At 42.4% G+C, this 26,997-nt stretch overlaps 1 protein-coding gene across 1 annotated transcript; it reads left to right on the forward strand.

Annotated features, from left to right (window-relative positions):
• Positions 1-1,314: 1,314 nt before the first annotated feature.
• TRAFD1 (TRAF-type zinc finger domain containing 1) lies at positions 1,315-22,260 on the forward strand. The gene is made up of 12 exons (XM_079942815.1): positions 1,315-1,440; positions 3,331-3,389; positions 9,529-9,664; positions 9,775-9,828; positions 12,399-12,801; positions 13,461-13,667; positions 15,090-15,166; positions 16,401-16,631; positions 17,684-17,804; positions 18,507-18,846; positions 19,300-19,372; positions 19,602-22,260. The coding sequence occupies exons 2-12, from the start codon at positions 3,343-3,345 to the stop codon at positions 19,659-19,661; spliced, it is 1,749 nt and encodes a 582-aa protein (XP_079798941.1). The 5' UTR covers positions 1,315-1,440; positions 3,331-3,342; the 3' UTR covers positions 19,662-22,260.
• The last annotated feature ends 4,737 nt before the right edge of the window (positions 22,261-26,997 follow it).

Raw genomic sequence — 26,997 nt, forward strand, 5'->3', positions numbered from 1 at the left:
ATATTCTTTATTATACCACAGCAGTATCACACTCATTGTCATTACTATTGTGCCTGTCTCCTTGGTAAGCTTCTGGGAAGGCAGGGAGCTTGACCTTTGTTTGCCACATATGGTGCCCTCTTTAAATTTGCTGAGGAAATCAATGAGGCTGGTGCTGATGTAGTTCTGGACTTCAGGTATTGGTTATGCTGTATTCAAAAACAGCACCTTGTAGCCAAAATGTCTATCAACAGGGAACTAGTTGAATAAATCACAGCACATCATACAATGGAATTACTACTGAAGAAGTACGAAGATGCTCTAGATAGATGTGCTAATAATGAATAGAGTTCTAAGGCAGAATGTGTAGTACTACAAAAAAAGAGTCAAGGTGCAGAACAATATAGAATGGTATGTTCTCTTTCACATACAATGAAGAGTGTTTAAATCCTAACTGTACAGCCTACTGACCATTTACTAATAAATACATCCGTGTTTACCACTTTGCAGATCAAATTATAGAACATTTCCAGGACTTGGAAATCTTTCTCATATTTCCTTGCAGACCATACTCTCCAAATGGGAACCATTATTCTAACTTCTCTCACCTTAGATTAACTTTGCCTGATTTTGAACTTTATATCTTTGGAATCAGAGAATATAGTGCCTATTTAAACTAAGCATTCTATCCTGTTATAAATAAATAGTGCTTTGTGACCTGCTTCTCCTGCTTACCACTATGTCATGAATGTCTTGCATTTATAATCTGCAAAAAGATGATGACTTTAAATTGTTGCATTGTAAATAATATGCTCTCTGCTATATTTAACTATCCTATTTTTTTTTTTTAATTCATGAGGGAGGAGTTCAGAGAATCCATACAGGCAGCAAGTGGAGAAACTAGAACCCAGCCCTGCGTGTCAGGCACTCACTTTTCCACTGCAAAAAGCAAAGTGCTCAAATATGGGCAGTCTTGCAGATGTCTCGCACGAGGGCATTATAATAGCAACAAGAATGACTAATAAGTATTAATGGCTCATGACAAGAGAACAAATGCCATTAATTATCTTAATATATAAGGCATGTTAGTAATGTGTGTACAGAATTATTCATGCAAATATGGTTAGCCTGTGTCAGGAGAAGTTGCTGGGCGCAGACCTGGGCTCGCAGCTTCGGTCTCCGCCGCTCCTTCCAGATGTGTATGGGTTGGGACTTCCAGGGACACGCCCCCGTGGAGCTCTGAGGAGCCAATCGGAGCGTGGAAGGCGGGGCTCTGGGAGCGACAACGGTGCTATCCAATGGGCAGAGAGTCTGGGCCGCTCCTGGCCAATGGGCGCGCTCCTCCAAGACGGTCGGAAGTGGTGAGGCGGCTCCGGGGGCCGTTGTTCAGCGCGGGGGCCGACTGAAGAGGCTCAGTGTCTTGGCTGGCTGGTCGGTTCGGCGTCCTTCGTCTCGTCCCAGGTGAGAGAAGCGGTGGCCAGCCCCTGGGGAGCCTCCTGCGGCCTCCAGTTCGGGAGGAGGCCGGCGTCCCGAGGGCGGGGTGTGTGGGCGAGGGTCTTCTGGGCCCGGGGGTCGCGGGGGTTTCTCGTAAGGAGAAAAATGCCCGCGCCGCGGCGTCTCCCCTGGCCAGTATGGGAGGCCGTACTTTCTTCTCTGGAAACCGTAGCCTCGACAGCCCCTGGCGGCACCGCCCCTTCCAGGCCTTGGCCGCGGGGGCTGGGAGGCGGCCGTCGTTCCGAGCGCCGCCGTGGGCACCGCGCCCCGGGCGGGGCTGGGCCCGAGTCGCGAGCTGCCAGCCTCAGGGGTCGCGGATGGCCTCGTGCGGACTTTAGGCCGACGGGCCCGTGTTCGAGTCACCACTCGGAACAACTGTGCGACGGCTGTCTCCCTGGACTTCCTCTTTCGCGGTCTCTGAAATGGGGATGATGGCTTTCACCTCGTAGTGTTGTGGTCTGGATTAAAAGACTGTCCGTGTAAAGCGTTTAGCAATCAGTGAACACACAGTAAGTGGCAACTATTATTTGTGAAGCTGGTGCCCTCTCCACTCCCCATCTCGGACGCCCCCTGGGAGGGGGCAGTTGGAAACCGCCTCCTCCTGGGTGTGGACCCTGCGGTGGTGTCTCCACCGCCTTGGGCACAGGAAATCCCGGGGGTGCTGGCTGACCCCTAAGAGGGGCGCCTTCTAAGGTTTGAAGGAAACTTATTCTACCAAAGCGCTTCCATGCATTCGCTCATTTACTCCTCCCAGTGACTCTTTAAAATATTGTCAGTTGTCTGCGTGAGGAACCTGAGGCTCAGGGAGGTTAAATCACACATCTGCTGAGTGGCAGAACCAGAATTGGCCCTCAGAGGGGCCGACTCCGAGCCCTGCGCGTCACCCCAACTCCCTTGTTGCTAGAAAACCGGGCACTTCCCTCGTCCGAGGCTCTTACCTTGCCTTAGTGGGCTGGAATAATCTAAAGTAAATACAGGTATTAAAGTTGCAAGGGCTTTGCTTTCTGTATTGACATCTTGTTGAGAAAGAAGGAAAAATTTTCAGTGGTGAAACCTGGCAGACACGATCTCAACTAAATGATAAAAGTTAGCATCATCCGTAATAATAAGACTGTTAACATCATGTGCTTTCTGGTATAATGCACTGAGATGAGCACAACATCGCTTCTATGGTATTTCTGTCCAAAATGTATTAATCATGAGAAAACATCAAATGAACCCAAGCTGAAGTATATTCTACAGAATAACTAGCCAGCTCATTTAACAAGGTTATGCAAGATGAAAGACTGAAGGAATTCCCTGGTGCTCCAGTGGTTAGGGCTCTGTGCTTCCACTACAGGGGGCACAGGTTCGATCCCTGGTCAGGGAACTAAGATCCTGCATGCCTCCAGACCAAAAAACAAACAAAAAAAAGAAAGACTGAAGAAACTTCCCAGATCAAAGAAGATTAAGGAGAAATAACAGCTAAATGCAATATGTGACTCTGGATTGCATCCTGAACCAGAGAAAGGGCATTAATGGCATGATTTGTGAAATTAACTAATTGTAGATTAGTTATTAGTATTGTATTAGTGTTAGTTTCCTGCACTTGGTCATTTTACTATGGTTATTTATGATGTACTGGGTGAGAGGTATGTGGGAAGTCTTTGTGCTGTTTTTGCAAGTCAGATTATCTTAAAATGAAAATTAAAAAATCAAAAGGTAAAACCCTAGTGTGTTGGGTATTAAATGAAATGCACTGGTTTTGGTGACATTTTCTGTGCACTGTTTTTTTTTGTTTTGTTTTTGTGTTTTGCATGTCATTCTTAAAGCAGAAATGAAATTGAAAGATCATACTTCTTCCTTTGTTGTTTTCAGGAACAGCTAAAGATGGCTGAATTTCTGGATGGCCAGGACACTCGACTGTGTGACAACTGGTAAGGAATCTAAGAAATGTTCTTGGAATGAGGACAGTTCTTTCAAGAGTTGGGTTATTTATTGGCAGGTTAAAATTGGAGCCATATAATACGTTGTGCAAATATGTGGGACTAAAGCTTTTTTAACAATTTTGGATAAAATTGCCCGTTCTAGAAATTCAACAACATGGTTGGTTAGGTAGCATAGAGTAGTGACTAGACTGATGGGATGAAGCTGGGATTCAGCGCTCTGGTTCCTACCATTAATTAGTTAATGACTTTTGGCAAGTCACTTGACTGCTTTGAAACCTCACTTTTCTGACCTATAGGTAAGGGAATTTATTTTTTGTCTTCCTGGAAAAATATTGTACTTTTAAACTTTTTTTTGCTTTTTTTTAAAAAAAAATTATTTGGCTACACTGGGTCTTAGTTGTTGCATGCAGGGTCTTTAGTTGCGGCACGTGGGATCCAGTTCCCTGACCAGGGATTGAACTCGGGCCCCCCCTGCATTGGGAGCGCGGAGTCTTAGCCACTGGATCACCAGGAAAGTTCCTGCTTTTTAAAAGATGCTTAAAATATAATGAAATGTTCGGACTAGAGCAGTGTTTTTTTTTTTTTTTTTTTTTTTGCGGTACGCGGGCCTTTCACTGTTGTGGCCTCTCCTGTTGCAGAGCACAGGCTCTGGATGCACAGGCTCAGCAGCCATGGCTCATGGGCCCAGCTGCTCCACGGCATTTGGGATCTTCCCGGACTGGGGCACGAACCCGTGTCCCCTGTATCAGCAGGCGGACTCTCAACTACTGCGCCACCGGGGAAGCCCTAGAGCAGTGTTTTTTAAAGTACGTTGCAAGGATTTCCCTGAATGGCTACAGTGGCTGTCTTGAGGTTGATTGGGAGCAAGGTTTAGTGTGAACTTGGCTCTACATGTACAACCAGAGCAGCTCAACTGTTTTTTTTTTTTTTAATATATATATAAATTTATTTATTTATTCTTGGCTGCGCTGGGTCTTCCTTGCTGCGCACTGGCTTTCTCTAGTTGTGGTGAGCGGGTGCTACTCTTTGTTGCGGTGCGTGGGCTTCTCATTGCAGTGGCTTCTCTTGTTGTGGAGCACGGACTCTAGGTGCCGCAGGCTTCAGTAGTTGTGGCATGTGGGCTTAGTAGTTGTGTCTCACGGGCTCCAGAGTGCAGGCTCAGTAACTGTGGTGCACGGGCTTAGTTGCTCCGTGATATACAGGATCTTCCTGGACCAGGGCTTGAACCCGTGACCCTTACATTGGTGGGCGGATTCTTAACCACTGTGCCACCAGGGAAGCCCCAGCTCAACTGTTTTTATAAAGGATTTTGCTGAAGGAATGTTCCACTGCTTTAAAAAAAAAAAAAAAAAAAAAAAAAAAAAAGAAAGTCTAGTCAAAGTCTTCCAGCAGTCCAGTTTAATCATTATCATTTCATGATTCCAAAACTGTTAGTGGAAAGACTGGATGCAGACTTGAATGTCAAACTTTCTTATTTTGTTGTTTTTAACCGACAAGAGTGACAAGAAAGAGCAACTCTTTCTTGCTGAAACGAAACTTAAGAGTTCAGCTAGTAATTCCTGGTTGGGATTTCTCAAGAACCTGGTATTTCAATGACATACAAATTCCCTTACTGAAAGCAAAAGAAAAAAGCAAAGCAGAACTATCTGTGCTATGTTTAACTTACCAAACTGTGTTAGAAGGTGAGAGATTTTTTTTTTTTTAAGTCAGTCACAGACCTCATTTTTTTAAAATAAATTTATTTTTAAAATTTATTTATTTTGGCTGCGTTGGTCCTTTGTTGCTGTGTGCGGGCTTTCTCTAGTTGCGGCGAGCAGGGGCTACTCTTTGTTGCAGTGCGCCGTCTTCTCATTGGGTGGCTTCTCATTGCGGAGCACGGGCTCTAGGCACATGGGCTTCAGTAGTTGCAACACACAGGCTCAGTAGTTGTGGCACATGGGCTTAGTTGTCCCGCGGCATGTGGAATCTTCCTGGACCAGGGCTCGAACCCATGTCCCCTGCATTGGCGGGCAGATTCTTAACCACTGCGCCACCAGGGAAGTCCAGAGATTTTTTTTTTTTCTGTTTTGAATGGTTATTAATTATTGGTTCAGTTTCATTAATAGATATAGGCCTATTCAGATTATCTATTTCTTTTTTTTAATTAAAAGTTTATTTTATTTTTTACAATTTTTAAAGTTACTTTCCATTTACAGTTAATACAAAATATTGCCTATATTCCCTGTGTTGTAAAATACATCCTTGAGCCCATCTTACAATACTTTGTACCTCCTGCTTCCCATCCCCTATATTGTTCCTCCCCACCCCCCACTCATAACCACTAGTTTCCTCAGTGTGTCTGTGAGTCTGCTGCTTTTTTGTTATATACACTAGTTGGTCATATTTTGTTAGATTCCACATATAAATGATATCATACATTTGCAACTATTTTCTCCCATTCAGTAGGTTGTCTTTTTTTAAAATCATTTCTTTATTTTTTTCCCATGTTCAATATTAGTTATCTATTTTATACATATTGGTGTATACATGTCAATCCCAATATCCCAATTCTTCCCCCCCACCCCCACCCCCACTTTCCCCTCTTGGTGTCCATGCATTTGTTCTCAGAGATGTTGATAAGGAAAATAGTTTGACCCAGATTGTTGAAAGGTTGAGCCAGATAAAAAATTTTATTTTTTTACTGCCTTTTTCTTTCTGCTCAGCTTCTTGGCAGCATTAGGATATAATCAGAACAACTGCTGGTCACAATATTCTTTCCCTGCATAGAATTAAGATTGTATTTCTGTGAGGGTGTCTTGCCTTATAGGGTATTTTTTCTCCTGTGCTACTATTACTTTTGCCATTTTAAAACTATTGTAGCTCTGTTTAGGTTTTATGTGTACTGTTCCTGATGCAAAGTGTAATAATCAATGATACAAATATTCACAAGGAAACATTGTGATTTTATAAGAAAACAGACAAATTGGCTTTAACATCAGTTAAGATATTCTTATTTTATCGGTCCACTCCAATTTGAAGGAATTTCAAACCTAGGACAGTAAATAAATAACTATGCTAAGGGAGTTTTAAAAAAAAAGCAGGGGGCGGTAAGTTAATGGAAAGCTAATGAAAACAAGGTTATTCAAAGCCAAAGCAATTTATTTAAAGAAAAAAAGCAGATTAGCATGGAAAGCTGACTAAGCCAGCACAAACCTCCTGTCTGAGTAGTCCTGTTTAAATTCCAGGTTTTAAAATTTTGTCTCTAGAGTCATATTCCTGTTGTTCCTTAAGAAAAGTTAAGGTACTCATCAAAATATAAGCTGCGATTAAACCTGCTGGGCCAGTAAAAAGAATAGTTTGTTGTGATTGAAGATGTTTTTTGCATGTTATCTCTTTTATTACTGTATTGTCTGATTGATGGGAGAGTTTGCAGGAGAGTTTGCGTCTAGGGAACAGAAACTTCAGTGTTAGAAGGCTTTGACTTTTTACTTTTGCGTGGCTCGATGTGTTTAGCATTTGGAAGGCTACTGGGGATTTTTCTGAAAGCCTTGGCTTGCCTTTCATTCATTTCTATCTAAAATGAATTTCATCTCTAACTTGGCTAGTCCTTCCTTGGGGCTTTCAGCAGTTTTATCTAGAATGGAATTGTGTTCTCATTTATCTCACTTAGAATGTCTTGATTTTATCTGTAAGTAGGTAGCAAGTATATTGGTATTTTGTCTGGTTAGTACATTTGGCGGAACTACCTTGGCAGTTAAATTTAAAAAGAAAGCAAAACCATCAGGCAACTGTTTCATGTAATCGTTGCAAATAGCTTTTATCTTTTTCTTTCAAGGTTTCCCAAGAGGTGAAAATGTGTAATAGTAAATGCTCTGTGACCTTACCTAACAGCTGCTTTTGATTCTTGCTTCTTTATGTTATGGTCCTTAATATATTTTAATTCTAAAATTTTAGTGGCATTATGTATGTAGAATGCTCTATGTCAAAATAGCCCTGTAAAATAAAAACTGTAGACATTTATTTTCTTGACTTTAAAAGAAAATTATTGTCAAAATTATGGAAAAAGAATGTAGAATCTCAGCACTGTAAGCAGTAGTTACTGGCTTTAATTTTTTGTGGCATTTGTGCACATAGGATTTGCAATCAGGATACAGCTTTGCTTCTTGCATTTTGTTGGTGTACCATATTTAACTAGCTGTTCCCTTAGAGTTTAGATATTTTTAATGGTTTTCAGTTTTTTACCATTTTATGACACTAGTGATAATCTTCATAATTCCAAGAGTGGAATTACTGGGTCTTTAACATATAATTACAGGGTCTTTAAATACTCTTTAAGCATATAATTTTATGGTCCTAGAGATGCATTTGTAGACAGTTTATTTTAAAAACTTTTTAATTATTATTTTTAAGTTAATTGATTAATTTATTTTCAGCTGCGTTGGGACTTTGATGCTGCGTGCGGGCTTTCTCTAGTTGCCGGGAGTGGGGGCTACTCTTCGTTGCAGTGCGTGGGTGGCTTCAGTAGTTGTGGCTCACGGGCTTAGTTGCTTCACGGCATGTGGGATCTTCCCGGACCAGGGCTCAAACCCATGTCCCCTGCAATGGCAGGCGGATTCTTAACCACTGCGCCACCAGGGAAGTCCTGTAGACTGTTGAAAAGTAGTGGTTTTATACTACCACTAGCAATATTTTAGAGTACTAGTTTCATAACATCTTTAATAGTGGGACTAATTTTAATATTTATTAGTTTAATAGAGTTAGATGATAACTTCCACTATATATTTTAATATTCCACAGTTTTGAAAAACTTAGGCTGGGTTAATTTAAAACCAGTGGTTTCCTTAGAAAGCTGGGAATTTTGGAGAAATAGGGGAAGTTAAATGTATTGAAACATTGGTCATTTCCCTCTTTATCCATTGGAGTTTTCTTCCCATTTCTCACACTTGATTGTTATTCTGTATCACCTTCCAGTTTTGGTATGAGAGCTGCCTTGATAGTTCTACCTTTGGATAAAAATGAATTTGCATTTTTTGGTGTCTTGGTCTTTGAGATTGGGAGTATGACTATCGCTGGAGGCACATCATTCATCCTACTTTGAAATGTTTCTTAGACTATGAAGATAAAAACTATAAAAGAAATAAGCTATCTACAACTTAACGTGGGAGAAGGTTTCTATAGTATTCAGCTTCAGAGGCAAAATGGGTTATTAAAGATTTGTTGTGTAACTATCTGTATTTATCCTGTTCAGTATTTTATTTTCTGAAAATTTATTCTAGGTGACATACTTATAGGCACATTCTTTTAATGCATCCTTTAGTTAGACTGTGAAGTTGGAGCTTTCTCACGGTCATAACCAAATGAGTGAAAGGAAGGCCTTTGAATATTACCGTGCCTCTAGTTAGAGTGTATATGTACTCTGAGAGAGGGGTTCAGGATTTCATTTCTGTACATTTCTGTAGTAAATTTCTGCAGTGAATGTAGTACATTTCTGTACATTTCTGCAGTGAATGTAGTACATTTCTGTACATTTCTGTACAATGTAGTACATTTCTGTACATTTCTGCAGTGAAGTTTATATCAACCCAGCCACAGAGCTTGGTCCCAATTAGCGTCTAGCCTGCTTTGAAAAGACAGTTGGACATAAAGGAGGCAAGTTCCCCTTCCCCCACTGACGATCCCAAAGCTGGCATCTGCTCCTTTTGGTTTGATTTTTAGTGGAATAAAATCTACTGAGATTAAAGCTATCTGAGACTGAAAATAAATGGTAGGCTGTTTTTTAAATAATCCTGGAGTGGATCATTGTGCTTTGGGGCATGGATGGTTTTGGAAAAGCCTAGCTCAGCTAGCTCTTCCTGGCATCTGACTATATGCTGTTAGTTGTGATAAGCTCTGACATCTAGAAAGTGAGGCTGAGCTTTTAGAGATAGTGCATAGCACTGATAACGCAGAGTGTTGCACAGAAGACTCAAAACCTTCAGGAGTTAATTCTTGAAAAGCAGGGGTAGTAACAGTCGTAAGAGCTTATACACTAGATACTCACTAAAGAGAAATAATGGAGACTAAAGATTGGACAGGACAGATTTCCGTGTGATACCTCTGGGCATAGATGTCAGTAATTCTTGCCTTTTTCTCTGATCTATTTCTATAGCAAAAAAGAAATTCCTGTGTTTAACTTTACCATCCATGAGATCCACTGTCAAAGGAACATTGGTATGTGTCCTATCTGCAAGGAACCATTTCCCAAATCTGACATGGAGACTCACATGGCTACAGAACACTGTCAGGTGAACCACCAAGTACTTAGATGTTAATAAGTGGATTATACTTGCTATTGTGTAATAACAAGTGAGCATGTTGTCACAAATAACTTACTGATTTTTGCTTCTTACCCTAGGTGACCTGCAAATGTAACAAGAAGTTGGAGAAGAGGCAGTTAAAGAAGCATGAGGTTAGTTGCCCTGCACTATGAAGGCAGTGAATTACCATGGAGCCAGTTCTATTGAGATTACAGAGCCACATGCAGAGCAGAAAGCCAGTGTTGTTGAGTCTTTGTTCTCCACCAGCTCCATGCACACTGCCTCTCAAAGCCTATTTGAGACTTTGTTTGCTGCCAGATTTGACTGCATGGCTGCTGTGCTTTATGCTCAAGCCTCAGAGCCTTTTTCCCTTTGGAACCGAGTCATTTCTCCTGGGGTTTATTGGCAAGCTCACTTGAGTGCTAAACCAAGCCTGGGATTGCCAGTGTGGTACGACCTCTAGCATACAGCCTGCCTTACATCTTATAATTTCATTTTGACTTCTTGATCACTTGGATGACATGCTGTTTACACCCAAAGAAATTCTCAGAGAGCATTTGATGAGAGAATATAATTTGGTCCCTAGTTGAGATAAAATTGGCTGTAGTTGAATGAGTATGTGTGTGTGTATATATATATATATATATATATGTATATACATATATATATATGTATTTCTTTTTTTTTTTGAATGAGCCTATTCACCAGTTAAAAATCCCAACAACTATTTAGTTGGTGGTCATGCAAGAGTGTGTGTACGTATGTAAAAATTCATCAAGGTATGCATTTATGATTTGTGCATTTCATTCTATGTATCTAAAAAGACTATTAACTTATTAATTTTTTAATTTTAAAAGGTGATTCATATTCAATGTAGAAAACTTGGAAAATATAAAAAGAAAGAAAGAACTACTCATGACCCCACAGCTCAGAGATAAACATCTCATAAATAATTTAGCACTCTTACTGTCATTATTTTATCTAAGCATTTGACTTACGTTTTACTAGGCCTCACCAGCAAAAGGGGGGTTATGATTGAGGTCATATTAACAATAATAATAAGTATTTCTTTGGCTCTTAACATCTACTTGCTGCATAAAACAACTCCAATCAATTGTCCCCCTCTTCTCCTTTTTCTCCCAGCTATTTCTGGGAGTCATATGGTGATAACACCAATCATTATGAACGTACAAGTACAAAGTATTTCCTAACATTCCTGCAAGTCAGGCTATGACAGTTGTAGACCACAGATTAAAGAGTTAAAAAAAATTCTCCTTTAAAAAAAAAATGTTGACACTTTATTTGCTGTTCTTGTGAGTTACTAGCAATTTTTAGGGTTGTTAACAAAGTACTTTTATATTATGTGGTGTGTGCCAGCAATTATTTTCTCTTTTGCTTTTGAGTAACTTAAATCAATGGCATTTATCTGATAAAACTTTTCTTTAAAAAAACATCTTTCTGAATTGATATTATAGCTACATGGTATATAATTTTAAAGCCACAAAGCATATATATAAAAATTATCTCTCTTCCACTCCTATTCCTAAGCACTCTTTGTCAGTTTCTTATGTTTTCTGTAAGAGATATTCCATGCATATACAAAATGTGAAAAATGTTTGAAGTATCATTTAGAATAAAACTTGGGTTTAATTTGTATGAAAAGAAATTTTGCTCTTTGACACAGTGGTTATAAAGTGTCTAAACTTTAGAAGTGATGTTATATGAAAGTTCTGAGTTTAAGTTCCCAAGTTTTGGAATGTCCATATCATAGTAACATATTCTTTCTTATCTTTTTAAAGGAATATTAATTATTTAGTGCTTTAGTGGCGATTTCAAATTAAGTATAAAAGTTTTGTCCTTCATCTGCTGAATACATTCACATTCTTGGGGTCATCTTCATTGGTGATTCTTGACTGGGCTTCCCTGGTGGCGCAGTGGTTAAGAATTCGCCTGTCAATGCAGGGGACACGGGTTCGGGCCCTGTTCTGGGAAGATCCCACATGCCATGGAGCAACTAAGCCTGTGCGCCACAGCTACTGAGCCTGCGCTCTAGAGCCCGTGAGCCACAACAACTGAGCCCACGTGCTGTAACTACTGAAGCCTGAGTGCCTAGAGCCCGTGCTCCACAACAAGGGAAGCCACCACAATGAGAGGCCTGCACACTGCAACAGGGAGTGGCCCCCGGTCGCCGCAGCTAGAGAAAGCCCACGCACAGCAACAAAAACCCAACGCAGCCAAAAATAAAATAAATAAATTAAAAAAAAAAAAAAGCCAGTGCTATATACAAATGTGCAGATTTGAAAAATCAGTATCTTTCTAAAGGACAATCCCTTTTCCTCATTGCCAGGTACTTAAATCGGAGTAGTAAGGGGAAATTGGTCTGGGGAAGCTTTGACAAGCATATATGAATTGCTGTGCTTTTGCTCTTTGCTCCTGGGCTTCTCTGGCGGATTTTGGGTTACTTTGTAATGTGTGCACAAAATGATGGTAGGGTGACTGAGTGAGTAGATTCCTTATAAGACTTTCTTTTCCTTTGTAGAACTTGGTGGCAGGACAAAGAGGGAAGGGGTGACTCTTAAATACATAGAAAACCATGGCAGGCAAAGCTAGGGTTGGAAGAGAATATTTTTGTAAATACTTTTTACTTTCCTTGCCCTGTACTTTATAAAACATGGCCTCTCTTAGATTCACATATTATCTGCCTCATTATTCTGTTTTGCAGGAGACTGAGTGTCCTCTACGACTTGCCCTTTGCCAGCACTGTGATTTGGAACTTTCTGTTCTCAAACTGAAAGACCATGAAGATTACTGTGGTGCCCGGACAGAGTTATGTGGCAACTGTGGGCGCAATGTCCTGGTGAAAGATCTGAAGACTCACCCTGAAGTTTGTGGGAGAGATGTGGAGGAAAAGAGAGATGAGGTTGCCATGCCGCCTAATGCATATGATGATTCTTGGGGTCAAGATGGTATCTGGATTGCATCCCAACTCAGACAAATTGAGGCTCTGGACCCACCCATGAGGCTCCCTCGAAGGCCCCTGAGAGCCTTTGAATCAGAACTTTTCCAAAGTAGAACCACCAACCAAAGGAGCATGACAGCCCAGTTTCCAATTCAGAATAATCTATGTGAGTTGTGTTTGGGATTAGAAAACTGGAATGGTATCAGATCTTAGGGCTGGTAGGAACAGGGCTTTGGAGCCAAATAGATCTTAATTATAGAAACCTGATTGTAGCTGGGTAACATAAGGAAGAATACTTAACTTTCCTATAGATTGGAATAACAGAACCTCTTTGCTATTGGATTTTTGTTGGATGACAGTTAGGGTTGATGGATGACAATGCTGTTAATAGCTGACACCGAGTATACCCTATGTGCTTAAAGGCATTTACAAAGTGCTTTAGATGTATTAACTCATTTAGTTCTCACAACAGTTTTATGAGGGTGGGTCAGTGGTAGAGCTGGGATTTGAATTCAGGCAATCTGACCCCATGCTTTAAGCCATCCTGCTATAATGCAGAAAATACATATAAAATGCCTAGCACAGTGCCTATCTCTTAGTTATAGCTCATTAATATTGTTTATTAATAAAAGTTAGAATAATAATGGAAGCTTTTATCATGGCAGACTTAACATTTGGAGTCCCATGAGCACTGAAGGGCTGGGCCTCTTTTGTTCCTGCACAGATTCCTATAAACCTTGAATATTTGCTAGGCATGGACTTGAACTAAGGGATGGCACCATCTTTAACGTTTCTTGAATACTGGCTTTTTTTTTTCTTCCCCAGTGGAAGAACAAGAAAGGCAGGAAAGGAATAGAAGCCGACAGACCCTCAAAGAGGGTGGTGAAGACAGTGCAAACTTGGATTTCATGTTGGCCCTAAGTCTGCAAAATGAAGGCCAGGCCCCCAACTTGGCAGAGCAGGACTTCTGGAGGGTCATATGTGAGGCAGACCAGTCCCATGAAGGTCCCGGTGCTCTGAATGACATAAGGGGTATGTTTGTTTACACTAGCCTCTGTCTCTACAGTTTTTTAAAGTCTTACACTAAACAATTTATATAAAATTGAAAGTTTTTCATGAGATAGAATTTTTTAAAATTTTGTTCATTTGCTTTTCCCAACTTTTATTTATTTACTTATTCATTCATTCCTTTACTTATTTACTTATTTATTCATTCATTCTTGCATGCATGCATGCATGCTGCCCAGTTGTGTCTTAGTTGTGGCACGTGGGATCTTTAGTTGCAGCATGTGGGATCTAGTTCCCTGACCAGGGATTGAACCCAGGCCCCTGCATTGGGAGCGCAGAGTCTTAACCACTGGACTACCAGGGAAGTCCCTGTCATATCTTTAAACATGTTAAAAATACTTGTTTTTCTATTGTGTCTGAAAGTATACCTAAAGTCTATTTTTTGCTATTTGCTGTTTCTACTGACTCTCAACGGTGGCTTGCTGCTTCCCTCTGTGTGCTTGCGTGCGTGCGTGCGTGTGTTTTAACATTAAGTTTTCTGGTGTGTTCCTCTGAGGGTATTTATATATGCTTCTAGCAGGCTCCTGGGGATACTACTGACTGGAATAATTTTAAATTGAAGTTTTGGCCTGGGCTTCTTAAAACCATAAATGTGAATTTATGTAAAAACATAAATGTAGATTCTCTACTCAAACCCACGTAAAGGCCAAACTCTGGTTACTGTTCCTTAGTAGAGATTTTTCTCTCTTCTATGTAGAGCCAAAGCTTAGTTAGGCAAGTTTCCTTACCTCCTCGCATCGTTCACCCTCCCTTGTTCAACAGTCTGACTGAGGCTGTTGTGTTTTGGGATGCCTGGGATTAAAATTACTCTTATTTATTGGGGTTGGCCAAAACGTTCTTTTGGGTTTTTGTAACATCTTACAGAAAAACCTGAACGACCTTTTTGGCCAACCCAGTATTTTCTCATTTAAGTTACTTTTATTCAGCATCTTTTGTTTATATTTTGTACTGGGAGGGTTTTTCTTCTCAGGATATTTGTCTTCCAGTAATATCCAAGCCTCAGTTTCTTCATCTGTAAAATGAGGGTCATGTGGATCTACTTCATAACATTTTTCCTGAGGATTGAAATAATGCACAGAAGGTTTTTAGATTACTGACTAGGGTTATGACACATTTAAATTTCTTTCTTAATTGGAGTAGTGGGTAAACTACTACTTTACTGCTTCTCAGGAAATGGTGACAAGTAAATCTCTTTCTGTAGTGCAGGTTTTTTGCTTAGGGTTTGTCTCTTAAATAGTTTCCCTTCAAGGATTTTCAGCCCCACAAATTGCTATGTCCAAGAAATTGCAAAGGAAATCAGACTTTCCTATCAAACCCCCCAGGGGGGATAAAAGGTAGAATCAGGTTTGTTTTTGTTCGAGTCTGACTGTGTGGCCTGATACCTAGGTGCAGCTGATGAGACCATGTTGCCTTGTGAATTTTGTGAGGAGCTCTACCCAGAGGAACTGCTGATTGACCATCAGGTGTGTTGTGAATTACCTGAGGGCTTTAAGCTTTAGGGAGGAATATGTGCAGGCCCTATTGGTGTTGCAGGCCACACGAGATCTTGAGCAAACTATTTTAATACAACTCCTGTGATAGGAGTAGCAACTGTGTTTTTAACCCTGGGGTGACTGACATGTGGGCATGAGAACTCAGCCTCATTCCCTCTTGGGCAAAGTAACATTTACACCAGCAGGCCCAGTTGCTGACTCCGTTCTGTGGTGATAGTGTACATCTCTACTGACCATCTTGTAATCTGGTCTCATCTCATGGTACATTTGATTTATTGGAGCCATACTGAAGTCCTTGCAGTTCCCGGGAGGGTCAGGAATCTGTTTTGCACTTTACTTTTCTGCCAGCTACCCCGCTTCCTTAACACACCCCTCACTCATAGACTCAGTTCAGACATGACTTTCAGGAAACCATCCTGTGGAATGCTCTGAAGGCTAGGCCAGAGGTCCCACCTGCATGCTCCCCGCAAGTCCTGTGCCCACAGCTCTCTTAGCCTGTTACCCTCACCCTGTGGTGTTGTCTTGCTGATCCCCTGTTGGTCTGCACCACTCGGCTGAGTTCCTTGAGAACAGGTTCTGGGTTTTCTTAGTTTCTGGAATCTCTTAACGCCTGGTATATGAAAGGTGTCAGGTATTTTGAATGATTGAAGGTTCTTGTGCTATTTAGGAATGATTAGAGAGTAGCCTTTGTGTTTGAAGAGTGGCTCCACTGATGGAGGGAGCCACTTTTCCCCTCAACACTTACTCTCTGATTTGGTTTGGCCTAGTCTGGCACTTCCATAGCTGTTAAGTAGTCCCTGTGCTCTGGGTGGAACATGCATTCCCCCCGTAAGTGGAACAATACAGCATCTGAATACATCTAGTATTTGGTTTGGGAGTAGCATGAGAAAATCCATTAATAGGGATAACAAAGAATATTTGGGCCTCTCTTACTGTATGACTGTGGGAAGAATCTTGAATCTTTTCAAATTAATTTAAAAAGAATAATCACATTAACACAGTAAAAAAAAAATTAAAACAGTACAGAAATGTTTAAAATAAAAGCAAAGTGAGTGTTCCATCTGTGTTCCTCTGACCCTTCTTAGTCCCTCTCCCCAATATTAAACATTATTAAGATTTTGTGACTTATGGAAAATGTTTTCAGAATTTAGTTTGTTCCTTAACCTCTGCTTTTTTTTTTTTTAACCTATGTTTTTTGAGACAGACGAGTTGTAACCCTTCATGTGCCTTACCTCCGATCAGTGTGGGCAATGCTTCTCCCAAAGGGGTGGAGGACCCTGATGTGATCTTCCAGAAGTTGATGCAGCAGGCTGCAAGTAACCAGTTAGACTCTTTGATGGGCCTGAGCAGTTCACCTTCTGTGGAGGACAGCATCATCATCCCCTGTGAATTCTGTGGGGTCCAGCTGGAAGAGGAGGTGCTATTCCATCATCAGGTAAGAACACTTGGAGGACCTGTCCACTTCTTCCATCCTGTTGATCCTCTGAGCGAACCTGAGGCTTTTAGAGCCAAGAATGCCTCTTTGGCCTTTAAGTTGTGTGCATACCTGATCTGGCTACTGGCCATGTCCTGTTTTGTGAGCTGTCTGAGGTATAAAGTACCTCAGGCCTTTGGACTTTCTCTGCCTTCTGGCAGTGGAAACCATCCCGTCACTAGCTGTGGCCCAAGGAGCCAGGACTCCATTTAAGCAGGCATGGAGGACTTGCCAGAGGGTTTAGAAAAGCATTTCCCTGAGGTCATCGACAATTTCTACTTTTGACCAGGTGGGTTCTTCCCTGTTGGGGTGGCACTTGCGTCTTGCATTCCAGGAGACTGGGATCTAATTCTAGCTTTGCCATATGGTTGGTCTAAGATAGGTCCCATTCCCTCACTGGGGACATCTGTAAATGAAGGAGTTAAACTAGATAATCTGAAGTCCTTTTTCAGCTTTTGCAGTCTAGGATGCCAGCATCTTAATGGAAGATACGTTTTCTGCCCCATCTTGTTTGTCGTGGGAGCTAACACTGAAGGTATTTCAGGGGCATTTCTGTAATCAATGCCCTATAGCTAGCTGTTGCTAGAACACCACACATTGCATTTCTGTAATAAAGACTTTTGCCTTTGGATCAAGCAGTAGATAAGTCACTGCTTGTTGTCTCCTCAGGAGACTACAAAATAAGCAGTGGTGCAAATACTCTGTGGTCAAAATGTAGACATGCTTTTCTGGGCTCCTAGGACCAGCCCTTCTTTCATCCCTGAACAAATCAGAGAGTGCTTCTGTCAGTGCTAGTTGGAATGATTGCTCTGTTCCAGGTGTGCTTCCTCTTAGTCCCAGGCCCTTCCTCTCAGTGGTTGTCAAAGTCATCCTGTCCCATCGACACCCCCCCCCCCCGCCAGCCTCCCCATAAGGTGTGTTCACCCAACCTGCTGTTCCTTCCTTTCCTCCCGCTGCTCCCTCTCTGAGGAATGACTCAGTCCAGAGGTACTAATTCTGGTTTTTCTTGTTAGGACCAGTGTGACCAACGCCCAGCTACAGCAAACAACCACATGTCGGAGGGGATTCCTAGTCAGGATCTCCAGCCTCGACAGACTTCACCAGAGCTACCCAAGAGGCGTGTCAGACACCAGGGTATTAGCCAGGCATGAGCCAAGGCTGCAGGTCTGCTGCTGCCTTGGGCCTGCTTTCCACTTCTCATCTGCTACTCTAAAATGGGTTTTACCTTCATCCCAAATTAGCAAGCATAGCACGAGCTCACTGGGGACTCCCTTGGGGCTACCTGTGGTCCTGTGTTAGACTCAGGTGTCTCGGGTGTGTAGCTTTATAGGGTAATGGCTTTGGGGACAGCCATGAGCTATGCATATCAGTCAGTGCTTATTCAGCCGCTGGTCCCTGTCAGTACATTTAGCGGATGATTGGAAGATAATTTTCAGCCTTACTGTGGCTGCCCTGGGCCCCTGCTTCTAGTTGAAATATGCTCAACTAGAGTAGGATAATCAAACTTATTATCAGTATTCTTATTATGTAATAGTCTCACAACTAGGCAAGTAAAATTGCTTTTGAAACCCCGTTGCCATTAGAAGCCCAAAGCCAATTAGAAATGATTCTTCAAAGTTTGCTTGTGCACCATTGTTGACTAGTTAGTGAGGACTTAGGCGGTAAGTGTACAGTGTGGATTAATGTTTCCAACCCTGTCCTGGAGACATGGGTTTCAGCATCCTTTAGGGATGAGGCAGTCATCTTTTACCCAGCATCTTTTGTTCCTGCTCCAAATCCAGCACTAATAGCAAGAGCAGCCTTTTCCCTAAAGCTGGTGCTCTTTTCTCTTCTCAGGAGACCTGTCTTCTCGTTACATGGATGATATCAAGCAGGAAATGGCCAAAGGGCCCACCTATCCTCTCCCTGCCAGCAGACCCACTAACAATATGACGGCTACTTCTAACCGCCTGACAACATCCACATCAGGCCCCAGACCTGGGTGCCAGCCCAGCCCTCCTCGCGCTCTGAAGCTCAACAACTTAGACAGCCAGGGCATCCAGGGGCACAATCGAAACAGCCATAATGGGGCCCTGGCTCCTGGGCACGTTCCAGTGGTTCACTCCGCTCGAAGTCTCTACCCAGAAAACCTTGTGCCCTCTTTCCCCCGTGGGCCTTCAGGGAGATGCGGAGCAAGGTGAGAATCAGTGGCCTGGGAGTGGAGCTTGTGGGTGGCTCAGGAGAACGTGGAAGTGTGGACTTCGCTTGTATCGTGGCCTGATTCAAAATGTTCCTTTGCTCTGTGTGTTTCTTTTTTTTTTTTTTTTTTTTGCGGTACGCGGGCCTCTCACTGCTGTGGCCTCTCCCGTTGCGGAGCACAGGCTCCGGACGCGCAGGCCACGGCTCACGGGCCCAGCCGCTCCGCGGCATGTGGGATCTTCCCGGACCAGGGCACGAACCCGTTTCCCCCGCATCGGCAGGCGGACTCTCAACCACTGTGCCACCAGGGAAACCCCTGTGTGGTTTTTTATTCATTAGTTTTATCTGCTACTGGAGAGCTGCTTTTGTCTGGTTCCAGCTGTTCTGTTCTGAGTTTTCTGACTTTTGCTTGGGGCATCTCGGGAACTAGTTTCCAATCCTTCTCTTTCAGTGGCAGGAGTGAAGGTGGCAGGAACCCCCGGGTCACCCCCACGACCGCCAGCTACCGCAGCAGAACTGCAAAGGTGAGCGGGATCCAGCCCAGAATGCTCATTGAGGACTCAGAAGTGGGTGGGCTGGTATGGTTCTTGAAGTCAGAAGCAGCTGGGCAACAGGCCGGTTGTGGCTGAGGACTGTTCTTGTGCTTTTGATGAGGAGGTTTCCATAGAAGCCTGACATTTCTGGCGCTCTTCAGGAGGAGTGCTGCTTTCTTACTTTCTACGTAAACTTCGTCTGTGTTCTATTGTTCAACAGGCAAAACCCTCCAAGCAGCAGGGAGCTGGGGATGCAGAGGAGGAAGAGGAGGAGGAGTAACAGTGTCTGCAGGGAACTTGCGCATCGGTTCCATCTTTCCTGCACAAGTTGCCGTGGTGCAGCCCCGCCCCTTGGGTTCTGTGGGTAGGGGCCATCTGACAGATGTAACTTTTTCTAGGCTATGGCCATTTTGTGTCTTTTGAGATTGTGCTGTGGGAGTTTGGGGGTTTGAGGGAGGGTTAGCAGGGAGGCTGTTGAGAATGTTTCAGCTTTAGCTGCTGCCTTTTGGCAGCATAAGTTACGGCCTCTTGGCCCACCAGGGCTTCATCTTTTGACATGCTGTCACCACTGCTTCATGGTGCTGTGTGGTCCTGGTGAAAAGAGGGAGGGTTCTAGAAACCTGGTCCCCACCAGTGAGGTGATGCTCTTCATGTGGTGGCCTAAATTGGGGAACTTTTGGATATCCTCTCCTGTGTACTGCCCATCCTCACTCTAGAATTTGGGCCTCTGGTGTGCGTGGAGGAGCTTTGGTAAAGTGTTCAGGCCAGTTGCAATATGTGTTAGGAACGAGGTTTGGAGATGAGTTGAGCCACAGGTGAGCGGACTATGTACAGGCTTTGTTTTAATCTGCTTCTTTGGCATTTGGCATCACTGCCTTCTGTTTCTGATGGGGAGCATGGCTCCTTTGCCTTCACTGCCTTCTGATGGGAAAGGCTGGGGGCTCTCTGTCCCCTCCAGGGCCATGCTGGGCTCTGCGCTAATCAGGAGTGAGGCCTAAGCTCATGGCTTGCTCTGAAAACCAAGAATCAGAGCCCCCTCCCCCTCTTTTTATTTTACTGTTATTATTATTATTATAATTATTAACATCCTTGTGATAGAAATAAAGTTTGTACTTGGAGTTCAGCTGAGTCTTGTGGTTCCTTCTCCTGTGTGCTCTTTGGAGACTTTAGGGAGACCAGAGTGGACTGGAGTCAGCTCTGAAGAATGGGGGAAGGTGAGCAGGGCTAGGTTTTCTCTGTGCTTCTTGGAACCCCAGCAGATCCAGCATCATCCTTCTCAGAGTGCCAGACATTCAAGGTATAGTTTTCTCTTTTACTGGAGTTGGAGGAAACTGACAGGTGGCTGCAGCTCTGGGGATGATTTGGGGTGGGCTGGGGGCTGCCCACCACCAACTGAAGAGAGGAAGGCAGATTCCTCAGAAGCCTCAGTCCTGAGAGTTGTTGAACCTTAGCAGCATTATTCATTACCCCTCAGCACCTCATACTTTGCCCTGGACCATCTAGTACCTTAGCTCATTTTGAGCTCATTTGTTTTTCTCTCAACAACCTAGTGGGGGTGGGAAAGGTAGGAAGAATTGCCCCAATTTCATATGTGGAAAGGAGTGACTTGCGTAGGCTATGCAGCTAATTCATGACAGCCGGGACTCTGAATTATACTGAGATAAAGAAAAAGGGTGACTTCCCTGGTGGTCCAGGGATTAACACTCCATGCTTCCACTGCAGGGGGTGTAGGTTCAAAAAAGGGGATGGAACCCAGGCTCATGGCAGTGAAATCGCCAAGTCCCAACCACTGGACCGCCAGGGAATTCCCTATTTATTTCCTCTTCCGTGAACTTTGATGGTTTGTGTCTTTCAAGGAATTTGTCCATTTCAGTAAGTTGTTTAACTTATTAACATAAGGTATTCATAATATTCCCTCCCTTATTATTTAAAAAATATCTGTAAAGTTTGTAGTGATGTCACCTCTTTAATTTCGTTTGTTGATAATTTGTGTCTTTTCTCTTTCCCTAATGTGTTTGGCTAGAGCACGGATCTCCAAATTTTTCTTTGATAAAAGCCAAATAGTAAATATTTAAGGTTTTGCAGGCTATACTGTGTGTATTTCAACTACAGTAAGCCCCCTACATACCAACCTTCAAGTTGTGAACTTTCAAAGATGCGAACGTGAGTTTGTGTGTCCAGTCATGTAAGTTAGTTCACGTGTCTGGTGTACATTGTCACGTGTGTGCATCCTCTACAAGTGGCTGTGTTTCTGTGTACTGTACAGTACTGTATGGAGTACAGTAGTACGGTATCTTTATTTCAAGCCCAGGACGTCTAGAAGCAAACGTAAAAGCAGCAGTAATGTAGCTGGTACTGCTAAGAGGCGCCAGGAATTGGAGGCCCAGAGAAAGGACGAAGAGAGACAAGAGGAAGAAGAAGTAAATGAAGAACCGAAGAGATTCATGACGCAGGAAATGGCAAGGGAATTTTCTTTATCTGAGGAGGCACTGTTAGTTTTTGAGGCATAGGAACCGAATGTAGAACGGTACACGAAGGTTACAGCAGCCAAAGTGCAATCCAGTGCTACCATGTCACCTATGACGAGAAAAAAAGGAGCTAGACATCACTGGATCGTTTTCTCAGGAGGGTAGATAGAATTGAATCCAGCAAGGAACCAGAACCTGTGCCATCAACATCAGGCATGAGTGAAATAGCAGCTTGCCCTGTGTCTCCTATTGCTGGCAATCCTTCAGCTCTACCGTCTCCCACCTCCTCCCCCTCCTCCAGTCAGTAACTTTTCTTGCCTGTTCCCTCGATGCCAGCCTCTGTATGCCAGCTGTTGCACTGTACTACTGTACTTTTCAAGGCACTGTACTGTAAGATTAAAAATGTTTTCTCTATTGTGGGTTTTTTTATGTATTATTTGTGTGAAAAGTATTATAAACCTATTACAGTACAGTACTATATAGCCGATTGTGTTAGTTGGGTACCTAGGCTAACTTCTATTGCACTTAATGAACTCACTCTCGGAATGGAACTCGTTCATTTGTACGGGACTTATTGTACTCAACAACGCTGTTACAGAGTGAACACAGCCATGGACAATACACAAATGAATGGGTGAATAAAACTTAATTTACAAAAGCAGGTAGCTGGATTATGGGCCATAGCAGGGCAACTACTGGGTTAGAGATTTATCAATTATATTGATCTCAGAAAATCAACTTTGATTCCATTGATTTCCTTTACTGTTTTTCTGCTTCCATTTCATACATTTCCTATTCTGATTTTTATCACTTCCTTTCTTTTGCTTACTTTGAGCTTAATTTTTTCTTTACCTAGTTTCTTAAGGTCAAAGTTGAGGTCACTGTTGAGATCTGACTTCTTTTTAAATATAACTGTTAAGTGCTTTACCTGCATCTCACAAACTTGATGTGTCTTTTCATTTCATTCAGTTTAAAGAACTTTGATTTCTTCTTTGATTTATGGGCTATTTATTAGTGTGGAATCTAGTTTCCAAATATTGGATATTTTCCAGATTTGTTTCTGTTATTGTTTTTAATTTCACTGTGGTCAGAGAACATACTCTGTATGACTTGCATCTTTTAAAATTTATCGAGACTTCTTGTGTCCGTAGAATATTCTCCAGGCCATGATTGTTCTGTATGTACTTGAAACGAATGTGCATTCTGTTTTGGTTGGATGAATGTTATAAAAATGGCAGGTGGGTCAACATTGGTTGATAGTGTTTTTCAAGCCTTTATATCCTTACTGATTTTCTGTTTACTTGTTCTATATATTATGGAGCAGGAAATCTCTTATTATAATTGCGGATTGTCTGTTTTTCTTATAATTCTATAATTTCTGTTCCATTATTTTCAAGTCCTGTTATTACATGTGTAAATACTTATGATAGTTGTGCCTTTGTTTAATTGGCCCCTTTATTATTATGAAATGACCTTCTGTATTCTTTGTAATATTTGCTGTGAAGTACACTTTGATATTAATATAGCAATCTTAATAATATTAACAGTCCTCAGCTTTCTTGGTGTTAGCACAGTACATCTTTTCCATCCTTTTATTTTAATTCCTATTTGTATCTATATATTTAAAGTGGGTTTCTCAAAGACGGCATATAGTTGGGGTTTTTTTCCATTGTTTTTTGTCTTGGTTTTGGGTCCATTCAGACAATCTGTCTTTTAATCGAGGTGTATAGGCCATTTACATTTAGTGTGATTATTGATATGATTGGGTTTAAATATATAATTTTCTCTGTCTTTTTTTTTTCTCTTTTTCTGCTTTCCTTTGGATACTTTTTATAATTCCACTGTACCTCTTTTGTTGACTTATTAGTTATTACTGTTTATTGTATTATTTAAGTAGTTGTTTTTTTGTGTGTGTGGTACGCGGGCCTCTCACTGCTGTGGCCTCTCCCATTGCGGAGCACAGTCTCCAGACGCGCAGGCTCAGTGGCCATGGCTCACGGGCCCAGCCGCTCCACGGCATGTGGGATCTTCCCGGACCGGGGCACGAACCTGTGTCCCCTGCATCGGCAGGCGGACTCTCAACCACTGTGCCACCAGGGAAGCCCTAAGTAGTTGTTTTAGGGTTTATGGTATATACTTTTTTTGGCCGCGCCACATGGCATGTGGGAATCTCTGTTCCCCAACCAGGGATCAAACCTGTGCCCCCTACAGTGGAGGCCCGGAGTCTTAACCACTGGACCACCAGGGAAGTCCCATAGGGTTTATAATATGCAGTTTTAACTTTTCAGTCTACCTTCAAGTGATATTATGCCATTTCATGTTTGATATTACAACAGCATATTTCATTTCTCTCCTCCCAGGCTTTGAGCTATTGTCATAGTTATTTCTGCCTTTGTTACAAATCCCCAATATACTGTTGTTTTCTTTATAAACAGTCAATTATCTTTTAAAGAGATTTAAATAGGAAAAGTATCTTTGGGAGTTCACTGGCAGTCCAGTGGTTAGGACTCAGCGCTTTCACTGCCATGGCCCCAGGTTCAATCCCTGGTTGGGGAACTAAGATCCTGCAAGCCGTGTAGTGTGGCCAAAATAAATAATAATTTAAACAGACAGAGGTTATTCCCATATAGATTTTTGGTTTGCAGTTACCATGAGGTTTTGATATAGCAGTCTATATATATACAAGATTGTTTTAAGTTGCTGGTTTTTTAATTTGAAATGCGTTTCCAATATCCTGCATTTGTACTCTCCTCTCGATTGCTGGTTTTGAAATCATATTTTTGTGTGGATGATTTTCTACCTTTACTGTATGTTTGCCTTTACCTGTGAGCTTTCCCATTTGTGATTTTCTATCTTCTAGTTTTGTCCTTTTCTTTTCTCTCTAGATAAGCTCTTTTAGCATTTGTTATAAAGCCGGTTTGGTGGTGCTGAATTCTCTTAGCTTTTGCTTGTCTGTAAAGCTTTTGATTTCTCCATTGAATCTGAATGAGAACCTTGCTGGGCAGAGTATTCTTGGTTGCAGGTTTTTCCCTTTCATCACTTTAAATATATCATGCCACTCCCTTCTGGCCTGCAGAGTTTTTGCTGAAAAATTAGCTGATAACCTTATGGGGATTCCCTTGTATGTTATTTGTTGCTTTTCTCTTGTTGCTTTTTTTTTTTTTTTCTTGGCTATGTTGGGTCTTTGTTGCTGTGTGCAGGCTTTCTTTAGTTGTGGAGAGCGGGGGCTACCCTTTGTTGCGGTGCACTGGCTTCTCATTGCGGTGGCTTCTCTTGCTGCAGAGCATGGGCTCTAGGCGTGTGGGCTTCAGTAGTTGCAGCACGCAGGCTCAGTAGTTGTGGCGCACGGGGTTAGTTGCTCAGTGTCATGTGGGATCTTCCCAGACCAGGGCTCGAACCCGTGTCCCCTGCATTGGCAGGTGGATTCTCAGCCACTGCACCACCAGGGAAGCCCATCTCTTGTTGCCTTTAATATTTCTCTTTGTCTTTAATTTTTTTAAAAACTTATTGGAGTATAGTTGATTTACAATGTTGTGTTAATTTCAAGTGTACAGCATAGTGATTCAGTTATACATATACATATATTGATTCTTTTTTTATTCTTTTCCCATATAGGTTATTATAGAATATTGAGTAGAGTTTCCTGTGCTATACAGTAGGTCCTTGTTTGTTATTTTACATATAGTAGTGTGTGTGTGTGTTAATCTGAAGCTCCTAATTTATCCCCGCCCCCTCCATGTTTCCCCTTTGGTAACCATAAGTTTTTTCTTTTTTCTTTTTTTCTTTTTTTGCGGTACGTGGGCCTCTCACTGTTGTGGCCTCTTTCATTGCGGAGCACAGGCTCCGGACGCGCAGGCTTAGCAGCCATGGCTCATGGGTCCAGCCGCTCCATGGCATGTGGGATCTTCCCGGACCGGGGCACGAACCCACGTCCCCTGCATCGGCAGGCGGACTCTCAACCACTGTGCCACCAGGGAAGCCCCATAAGTTTGTTTTTGAAATCTGTGAGCCTGTTTCTGTTTTGTAAATAAGGTCATTTATATTATTTAAAAAACATTAAATTCCACATATGAGTTCTTTTTCTTTAATTTTTGTTAATTTGAATACTACCTGTATTGGTGTGTTCCTCTTTGGGTTTATCCTATATGGGACTCTGCACTTCCTAGACTTGAGTGTTTGCTTTCCCATGTTAGGGAAGTTTTCAGCTATTATCTCTTCAAATATTTTCTTAGGCCCTTTCTCTCTTCTCCTTCTGGGAGAAGAGAGAAATGTGAATGTTGGTGCATTTAATGTTATACCAGAGGTCTCTTGGACTGTCCTCATTCTTTTCATTCTTTTTTCTTCAGTCTGTTCCACAGCAGTGATTTCCACCAATCTGTCTTCCAGCTCACTTATTCACTCTTCTGCCTCATTTATTCTGCTACTGATTCCTTCTAGTGTATTTTACATTTAAGTTATTATATTGTTCATCTCTCTTTATTTGTTTTTTAAATCTTCTAGCTCTTTGTTAAACATTTCATGTATTTCTCTGTCTGTGCCTGCATTCTTTTTCCAAGATCTTGGATCATCTTTACTATCACTACTCTGAATTATTTTTCAGGAAGATTGCGTATCTCCACTTCACTTAGTTTTTCTTCTGGAATTTTATCTTGTTCCTTCATCTGGAAAATATTTTTCTCATTTGGTCTTAACTTTCTGTGTTTGTAGCCTCTGTTCCTCAGGCAACAAGATTGTAGTTCCTCTCGCTTTTGGTGTCTGCCCCCTGGTGGGTAAGGTTGGTCCAGGCTTGTGCAGGCTTCCTGGTGGCAGGGACTGGTGCCTGCCCACTGGTGGGTGGAGCTGGGTCTTGTCCCTCTGGTGGGCAGGGCTGTATCAAGGGGTGTGTTTAGAGATGGCTGTGGGATCAGGACGACTTCAGACAGCCTGTCTGCTGATGGGTGGGGCTGTGTTCCCGCCCTGTTGCTTGTTTGGCCTGAAGTGTCCCAGCACTGGAGCCTGCAGGCTGTTGGGTGGGGCCAAGTCTCAGTGCCAAAATGGTGACCTCTGGGAGAGGTCATGCCAATGAATATTGGCTGGGGCCTCCACCACAGTTGTCCTTTCCCCCACAGTGAGCCACAGCTGACCTATGCCTCCCCAGGAGACCCTCCA

The sequence above is a fragment of the Stenella coeruleoalba genome (genome assembly GCF_951394435.1).
Source record: "Stenella coeruleoalba genome assembly, chromosome: 14".
In the NCBI taxonomy this organism is placed as follows: Eukaryota; Metazoa; Chordata; class Mammalia; order Artiodactyla; family Delphinidae; genus Stenella; species Stenella coeruleoalba.